The following is a 9,870-nucleotide window of genomic DNA, read 5'->3' as shown; positions in this document are numbered from 1 at the left end:
CTAGAAATACCGGGAAAACAATTACAGAAGCTAATTGCTTTCTACAATGAATAAAGAGATGTGTATTGCCATTTAGACCTACCTAGCAGGAGCATCACTAACAAACCAAGGAGACACGTGAGGTGTGTACAAAGTTCCTGCTCAAAGTCTTTCAAAGGGTCTACATATCCCGTATCTCGCTAATTAGTGCCTTCTCCAGTCAGAGAACCAAGGAGAGTATCAGGGCTAGAGGAACTGATAAGCCATCTACTGAAAAGGAAGTCTGTGGCTAGAGGAAAACGTGGTAACCTCACACTCTTCTGATCACACCTCTCTGGGTGATCCATAACCAATGAAAAACAGTCTAGTAGAGCTCCTTCGATAAATAAAAGAATGGAAAAGCTTCCCAGTTTCAGTAAGTCATTTTGTTCTTTGCCAAGTAAGTTAAAGGAAGTTTGGATGAAAAACTTCCACAAAGTGGAACAAACACACACACACACACCAACAGTAGGAGCATTTCAGGAGACAAGAAATCAGGAGAACCACCAAGTCAGGTGTCTGCAGTAGTCTTTGCTCTTTGGAACCAAATCCTGCCCTGCAACATGTACAGCCATTTCCATTGAAAGTAGCAGAAAGCAGCACTGTTGCACCACAGGATCTGGGCCTCAGGTCAATGATTTGGGGTGAGTGAGAGCTACAGTTCAGCAGGAATTCCTTCCTACACAAAAGTGCTCCAAAGGCACCACCTGATGGGGGGGAGGGGGCGTGTGTGGAGTGGGAGTGTTTGCACACACTGCCTTCAGCTTCTGCACCAAGCCTCTTGCATAAGTGGCAAAAGAAAATAATTTTCTAGCACCTCTGTAAGAGTCATCAAGGATAAGGAAACCGGCAAGAACATTCCCCGCAGTTAAGAGCGTAAGTTCCCCCTCACCCTAAAGCCCTCCCACCCCACAGTGTGGGAGCTCACTGAAACAGGATCCAGGAGCGAGAGATAAACATGTCCAAACTATATATATATATATATATATATAAAACAATAACAACAATAACAATAGAGATACAGTAATACAGGCCTGCCTACATTGTACCAGTTAAGAAAGGAACCCCCAACACAATTGATATGATTATAAACACCTTGTTATGACTTAATGGCCTGTACAACAGACCGATAAAATGATTTTTTAAAAAGAAAAAGAAATTTAGACAAACAAGAAATCCCCTTCCTATGTCGGAATTGGTAACCCACCTTAACTCGTCATCATGACTGCTGGAAATGATAAGTAGTCCTTTCACTTATTTTTTTGTTTTTGATTTTTTGTTTCTGCCTTTTTTTTTTTTTTAATTTTTGGTTAGAAAGTTCTCCAATCCATGAGGCAATCCTGAAAAGACAGTGTTTTATTAAAAAATTAGGCAATTTTGCTGTCCCATCTCCATCTTTTTTTTCCGCCGTGTGTTCTTTCTCTTCTCTCCCTCCTCTCCCTTGCCCTTGCAACATGGCAACAGGAAGTCCACCACGTGTTTCAGTCTCTGCCAGCAGCGCCGCTCGGCCCAGCTCACTGTGCCTTGGAGGCGGTGGTGGTGGTGGAGGCAGCCCCGCTGGCAGAGGCCACAGTGAGGAAAGAGTTCTGGATAGGCTCAGCTGAGGTGGAGGTGGCATGAAGGCTGGCTACAGGTCCAGAATTCCCTGCAGAGGTTGCAGCGGCAGAGACCAAGCTAACTGGATTGCTGGTGAGCAGAGAGAGGTTCTGAGGGGTCAGGAACAGAGGGGCAGTCACGATGTTGGGGGCTCCTCCTGCATTGGCAAATACCAGGTTCCCAGTTGCATCCAGTGACGTTATTGGAAGAGAGCCACCAGAAGCAAGAGCTACAGACAAACCCCGCAGAAAACAGGTAGGAAGGAGAATGTTAGTGTCTGCTTGGAGAAGACAAAGAACACATCAAATATCCTAAGTTTTCCTACAACCCTGATGAAAAAAGTTTATCCCTTAACTGAATTTTTTCCCCTTAATCACAGTGCTATAATTTACCAACCAAAGTTTATTTATAATTTTAAAAGAGCCTAGAGGACTGAAAACTCTAATGAGCATGAACAGGATAGGGGAGAAGAGAATCAAGAGTTATATCTCTGTCCTGAAATCTCAACTTATTTCATCTACCCAGAAATATTTGTTAAATACAATAATTTTGATTTAATGAAAAAGTAACTCCATTCAAAAGACTATCGTTTTCTGTATCTGAAAACCCCCAACAATCCCCTCACCCATATAATCACACCCTTACATGTATATTTGAGGGTTTTTCCTAGTGGCATTAAAAATTTGTTTCTTACGTAATTAAAAAAAGCAAGAGGAACTGAGGGAATGTCCCTGACTTTGGACACGATCACACAATGAGTACAGAACAGTGAGTCCTGCTGCAGCTTGACATTCTCTGAGACTCTAGGCTTAGAGGCACAGTCCAGTTCTAGATCTTCCCATACAGTACCTCTTTGGTACTCAGCTGTGTCTTTTTAGCATGACCACAGACCAGAGACACATTGTAATGCAAGAGAAAAAGTGATTTATCACAAATCTTACTCCAAAAAGAAATCATTTTATAATAAAAGCTTTATAGATCTAACCAGGAAGCAATTTCACATATGATTTAGTCAATGAGAAAGTCAATATAATGTAAGGTAATCTAGGTGACATTTTGGATTTGTTTGGAACTGCCTACAGTATACTGTAGAGATATCATCCATGAAACACTAATCCTAAATGAAGTTTAGCAGTTTAAAAACTGTTTTTGGCTCTAAGAACTCTCATTTAAGCATGAATTATTTTAAGAAAAAATTCTGAGATTAGTATAATGATGCCTCCAAGTGTTTCCCGAGTCACATGACAGAAAGCATCTTCAAACATAAAGCTCAAATACCAAACAAAGCAGCCTCTTCAATATCTAGAATGAGTGGACTTAGATTCATTTCAGACTGGATAGCATGCTAAGGCCAAAAGGGACCCATCTGGGCTTGGGAAAGAGATGCTAAAATCCAAGAGAACCTAAGCTCTATAATGGTGAGGATATATAGACAGCAGAACCTAACAAGAACTAAAAGTACCCCTGCAGGCTGCATGCGGTCCTCCGATGTTAATTTGTTACAGAGCCTTCCAGTATACCACTCTTGAGGGCAGGGATGGGGACTGGGGAGTTTTACTTGGTCAAACTTGCCTGGGGGATGGTTCTTGGATGACTATTTAGATAAATTTAGGAAGAAATATCTTCAAGCCTATATCGTAAGAAGATAAATATTAGCATAAGAGTTCTTTCTCTGGTGTTCTGGCCACACTGTGCAGCTGGCAGGATGTTAGTTCCCTGACCAGGGATGGAACCCGCGTCCCCTGTGGTGGAAGCGCAGTTTTATTTCCTGGGTTGCCAGGCAAGTACCATCCTGGTTTCTTAATACACCACACTAAGCATATTTCCTGTTCTTACAAACTGACACCTATATTTTTCTTACAAAGCTTTTTATAGGAACACATTCCTGGTCCTCAGGGTTGTCAGCATTATCAATTCAACTATCTCCTCATGTTACTTTCACCTCTAGCAAAGCAGACTTCCTTCACTTAAGAAAAAAAGAGAAAGCTGAAGTAGTGGAAAAAAAATCCTACTGACCTTGAATAGTTGCCAGTGTACTGTTGCTCATCAGAGCTGGGCTGAGAGCACCACCTAGGGTTCCCGGATTGAGGCTGAGTAAGGCACCTCTGAAAGACCAGAAGAACAGACACACCATTACAGCGTAGACACACGTGTCCATCTGACAACACACCCAAAGAGACAAGAGAAACGAAAGTACGGGTGGGAAGCACAGGGGAATGCGTGCCATTCTCTCTACACCCTTCACATGGCGCTTCCAAGTCACTGCTTCCCTTGATGCTCACTTACACAAAGCAAAGCACTGTTACGGTCCACACAAAGTGTAAACCTTACAGTCATTTTGACTCTTTAAGTTACTTTGTCCTCTTTTTCCCAAAGCAAGAGAAAAAAATGACAGAGAACAGAATATATTTACAAACTCTTATTTTTTTTGATGATATTATAAAATTTGGAATCCTATTACTATATATCTCTTATTTATGTTTAAGAATTAGAAAGCAGACAGTTGAGAGAATAATGGAAAAAGTGTAAGAATACCAGTCAGGAATTCTATGCTTTTTTCCTGGCCTCATCACTCAGGTATAATCAGTGGCCTGGTGTTCTGTATCTTCATTTAGAAATAAAAGTGTGATTCGTGCCCTTCCAGGGAGAAGGAAATGGCACCCCACTCCAGTGTTCCTGCAAGCCTGCTGGGCTGCCGTCTATGGGGTCGCAAAGAGTTGCACGAGACTGACGCGACTTCGCAACAGCCGCAGCAGCAGCAGGGTGTTAAGAAACTAGTTCAACCACAATCAAAGTCTCTGTGCTACTACAGAGCAACCTATTTCAGAGAGATGATGGCTTTAAAGGTTCTCTGCTTTTGCATCTAAGATAGTGTTGAAAAGTAGTCCCTGTGAGTAACTCTAGGGATGCCCTCCGAGTTGTTTCTCAGATGTAAACAGGTAAGAAAGCACCTCACCCAGCTGCAAACTGTGAGGGCGCCATCAAGCCTGGGTTTAGGCCTGCAGCAGCAGCCATGGCAGCGAGACTGGCATTTGCTGGCAACTGGGCAGCTCCTTGGAGGGCGGCAGCTGCTGCTGTTTGCAGCCCTGACGCAGTCACCATCACCTGGCTGGCCCCAAGAGGAGAGGACAGAGGAGCGGAGGTGGTCTGCGTGGTGCTGGTCTCACTGGCGCTGGACGCCTCGGAGGTGGAGGCTGAGGCGGAAGGGGAGGGGCTCAGAGCGGGGGAGGTGACCGCCGAGGAGGCCGGAGGCGCCGTGGAGATCACGGTTGCAGTGTTGTTGGAGGTGGTATCTGTAGTGCCTGAAAGAGAATCACACCTGACAGTGACCTTCCGGAAAAGTTTTTGGAAGGATGGTTGCTTTATTCAGCCATACTCTAGAATCAACTGCATTTTCTACAATCCAGTAACATGTCCTTTTCTATTAAACGAGTTCAGTGTTTCTATGGAAATTAACCACAAAACCAAACGTTTTAAGAACCAAAGCGATGAATCCTACTTTAAGAGGCAAGAGTAATAAAGTAACCATGAAACAGAGAACATGGCTTTCCAATTCCAATTTCCTATTTAAAATAAAAAAATCACAGAAGCTCTAACTATAGAACACAACTGCTCTGGAGAAGATATGTATAAGTAAAAAAAAAAATCCACGCTTCTGAAAAGCATTTTCATTTAGAAATCTCCTTAGTCTCTTTAGAAAAATCAAAACAAAGTAATGAAATCAAGAAAAAGATGCATATTTTTCTAAAATAAATATTAATAACATTCACAGAAGTAGTACAAAAATAACTAAAGGCATATGTCTAGAAGTATAAGAGACTTCAGAAATGATATAAGAACTAGACCAATCAAAATAAATATTTCAAACCCATAAACATATTAGAAAAAAGATCTATATAAAAACTTTCTCTGTGATAGAATCTGTCACTAAGCTGTAGAAGACTCTCTTCTCTATTAACAGCTGTATTAAAAATTCAGTCAGTTTTGTTCTTTTAAAACCTATGTTGAAGCCTTTTTCTGACCTATACTAAGAACACCTAGAATTAAACTCTGATCATTTTACTGTGAAGAAATGTTTCTTTCACATATCACAGAGCTAGGAGGAAATTAGACCCCATCTGTTTCAGTACTGACTCTACTGTCCCCATTTCCTATCATGCTACACGAAAGTGCTATGTAGTCTCTGAATGATTCAGGTAAACATACCTTTCTTACTGTTAACTGAAAAGGGAGGATTTACTTACTCGTCTTTCCGCCCTTCTCAAAAATATAAGATGATTCCCTCTTCACTCTTGCTGTCCGTAAGTACAAATTACATCTTTGTGGATATTATTAATCACAGTACCATCATTCAGTTCTAAACCTATCGAATCAGTTTATGTCGCTGGGCTATTGATGCTATTTGGCTCGTATGTTTGGCAGATTCATACACTTTTTCACTGTTTGACGCTTTTCTCCTGAGACGTGCACACTGTTCTATAAGAAGGTAAACGTCTTTTCTCATTTCTCTTCTGCTGCTAGTAAATTTCAATCTTTTCTTGAACAATTTCTCACCTTATCTAACTTGATTTCACTTATGGGCACTACTTTCTTTTCAAAGTTCTGAGATGAAATAGCCCACATCTTGAGGTCAAAAGCTTAAAGTGATGTTTACTTCACTCTTTCTTCACTCTCCACGGCCATTTTTAGACTACTCGGCATCACTTTCTTAAAATCCCACATGTATACAAAGAAAATCCCAATAATTTCATCAGTGAATCTAAGATAAGCTAAGATACAAGAGACAATGACTCCAGAAACCACTCAAAGTAGTTTTTTCTGGTTTTATCTTCCAACCACTTCTCAGGAGGCACAATGGTAAAAAAGGTGCCTGCCAAAGAGACACAATCCAAGAATGCCAATCTCCAATGAGACATATGGGACTCAGGTTTGATTCCTGGGTTGAGAAGATCCCCCGGAGGAGGAAACTGCAACCTACTCCAGTATTCTTGCTTGGGAAATTCCATGGACAAAGATGGGCTACAGTCCACAGGGTATCAAAGAGCCAGACAACCAAGCAGCTAACCACACACTCACGTGTCCTCCAGTCACATTCTAAGTGTCTTCAACACGAATGTCCCATGAGCACTAGAGTACCATAACTTAGTAAGATCTTCAAATTATTTCTCCCAGTCAGTAAATCACATTTTAATCAACATATATCTTTTATCTATATTTTTAGCAACTCAATTACTTGGGCAATTTTGATCAGGGAATTTATGTTTGCTGAGCTTCAATGTCCTCAACACTCTGCCGACTAAGGTCCGTCTAGTCAAGGCTATGGTTTTTCCTGTGGTCACGTATGGATGTGAGAGTTGGACTGTGAAGAAGGCTGAGTGCCGAAGAATTGATGCTTTTGAACTGTGGTGTTGGAGAAGACTCTTGAGAGTCCCTTGGACTGCAAGGAGATCCACCCAGTCCATTCTAAAGGAGATCAGCCCTGGGTATTCTTTGGAAGGAATGATGCTAAAGCTGAAACTCCAGTACTTTGGCCATCTCATGCGAAGAGTTGACTCATTGGAAAAGACTGTGATGCTGGGAGGGATTGGGGGCAGGAGGAGAAGGGGACGACCGAGGATGAGATGGCTGGATGGCATCACCGACTCGATGGACCTGAGTCTGAGTGAACTCCGGGAGTTGGTGATGGACAGGGAGGCCTGGTGTGCTGCAATTCATGGGGTCGCAAAGAGTCAGACATGACTGAGTGACTGAACTGAACTGAACTGAACTGAATGGCCTCAACAACAAAATAAGATGTCATCATCTACCTCACAAGTTTAGTAGAAAGTTATCTGCAAGAATACATAGCATTTGGCATAACCTCTTACTTCCCATCTCATCTTTTTTAATTAAAAAATTTTTTAAAAATGATTTTAGTTGGTTTAAATATTGCTCAGGTGTACAGCAAAGTAATTCAGTTATACATATGTCTGTATCTATACATATATTCTCCTCCATTCTTTTCCATTGCAGGTTATTATAGGATACTGAATATAGTTCCCTGAGTTATACAGTAAATCCTTGTTGTTTATTGATTTTATATATAGTAGTTAGTATCTGTTAATCCCTATCTCTGTATTGTTATAATTTTAGTACATGTGCTGCCAACGTGAGCACCCATCTCATCTTTAAAAAAATATAGATTTAGAGAGATACAATTTATATGCCATAAAATTCACCCAATTTAAGTATAAAATTCAATGGTTTTTAATATATTGACAGAGTGGTACAGCCATCACCCCCATCTAGTTTTTGACTGAAGAAGATCCCTAGTGCCTATGTGCAGTCACGCTAGTTCCCGCCTACAGCCTCCAGTCATCTGCTTTTTGCTCTGTAGATTTACCTTTCCCAGACACATCATATAAATGAATCATTTGATTTGTAGTCTTTTGCATCTAGCTTCCTTCAGTTAGCAAGCTGTTTTCAAGGTTTATCCATGTTGTAGTAGGAATCAATACTTCCTTTTTGTCTTAAAAGTATTCCACTGCATGGATAGACCACATGATGTTTAATTCATTCACCAGTTGGTGGATAATGGTTGTTTCCAGTTTTTGATTATTACAAATAATGCTGCTATGATCATTGTGTAAAAGTTGTTGTGGAAATGTCTGCTGTTTTCTTGGGGGAACTCTTGGGTAGGATGGTAAATTTTATGATTAACTTTTAAAGACACTGCCAAAGTATCTTCCAAAGTGGCCATATCATTTTACATTTCCACCAACAATGCATGAAGATTCCAGTTTCTCCACATCTCCAAGACCTATTATTTTTGGTCTTTCTGATTATAGCCATTCTAGTATTAAGAAGTGTCTCATTATGATTTTAAACTAGCATTTCTCTGAGTAGTAATGTTGAACATCTTTTATGTGCTTATTAGTCATTCCTATATCTTTGATATAATGTGTCAGTTCAGTTCAGTTGCTCAGTCCTATCCAACTCTTCGTGAGCCCATGGACTTGCAAAGGCTTCCCTGTCTATCACCAATTCTTGGAGCTTACTCAAACTCATGTCCAAGTTGGTGATGCCATCCAACCATCTCATCCTCTGTCATCCCCTTCTCTTCCCACCTTCAATCTTTCCCAGTATCAGGGTCTTTTCCAAGGAGTCAGTTCTTCACATCAGGTGGCCAAAGTATTGGAGTTTCAGCTTCAACATCAGTCCTTCTAATGTATATTCAGGAGTGATCTCCTTTAGGATTGACTGATTGGATCTCCTTGCCATCCAAAGGACTCTCAAGAGTCTTCTCCAACGCCACAGTTCAAAAGCATCAATTCTTCAGTGCTCAGCTTTCTTTTTTTTTTAATTTTTAGACAGGTTTATTTATTTACTGCTATTAACCACTAATTAAAAGTCTAATTTAGTTCTTACATGTTTTTAAAATGAAAGAAAAATTTAAAACTGAATACTTCAGTATTTAAAACACATATATTTATTCTTGCAGTTTATAAAATGACAATCTCTTTTTCCATATCTACACTGAAATTCTGGCTCACTGATTTAAAAATATTTTATATAGTGCCAGTATTTCATTAAAATACAAATATACCATATTTTCCTTTGTTACCTAAGTGCCAATACTGAAACCTAATTTTTACATGAATATACATCTGAAACAGTAACCCCAACTTTATGCTGGTATTCTAAAACAGTCTGATTTATTATAACAGTTTTTAAAATTCTCTAATAGTGTTAAAGCCACTTAGACAAGATTTCACCAAAATCTTATTTTTCTTTTAAACTGATGGCAGAATTGGCTGTATCTTTCTGACATACAGACTAAATACCCAATTTACAGCTGCATAATTTAAAGCTCCAGAAGCAAATCCACCATTTCTACTTCCCTTGTAAAGGTGAGGTTCTTACCCTCTGCCCAAGATACCATTATGGTATACTTTGTGCATAAACAGAAATGTTTCAAATTGGTTTTCTTCATATGTATACAAGCAGGTTTACATAACAGAAATATGCACTAGAAAATAAAGACATATCTAATTTTTAGAGCCAGAAAATGTTTAAGTTACAATATAAACATTACTGGAAAAGGAAAGTAAAACCAGCAGGTGGGCTCATTTCTACATAATCCTTCCTTTGTAAGATAAACATTCCCTACAGTACACTTAGTGGGTTTTACTTTTTAATAGATAAAATGAATATCTATACTTTGAAATGCAAAAAAATATAAGAATTAAAATTTAAGGCCAAGTCTGCCCCTGTTCG

General features: G+C 39.8%; 1 protein-coding gene across 27 annotated transcripts in view; it reads right to left on the bottom strand.

Annotated features, from left to right (window-relative positions):
* Positions 1–1,098: 1,098 nt before the first annotated feature.
* Positions 1,099–9,870, bottom strand: part of POU2F1 (POU class 2 homeobox 1) — a 196,816-nt gene continuing 188,044 nt past the window's right edge. For 19 of the 27 annotated variants that reach the window (XM_069548058.1, XM_069548136.1, XM_069548184.1 and 16 more), the window contains 3 exons: positions 4,571–4,916; positions 3,631–3,719; positions 1,360–1,843 (listed from right to left, as the gene is read on the bottom strand). In XM_069548058.1, coding sequence (XP_069404159.1) covers positions 1,533–1,843; positions 3,631–3,719; positions 4,571–4,916 — 746 coding nt within the window. In that variant the 3' untranslated portion in view covers positions 1,360–1,532. The other 8 variants (XM_069548202.1, XM_069548226.1, XM_069548220.1 and 5 more) reach the window with 1 other exon arrangement.

Source organism: Ovis canadensis, chromosome 1, assembly GCF_042477335.2.
Source record: "Ovis canadensis isolate MfBH-ARS-UI-01 breed Bighorn chromosome 1, ARS-UI_OviCan_v2, whole genome shotgun sequence".
NCBI lineage: Eukaryota > Metazoa > Chordata > Mammalia > Artiodactyla > Bovidae > Ovis > Ovis canadensis.
This window is presented reverse-complemented; position numbering and strand designations above follow the sequence as displayed.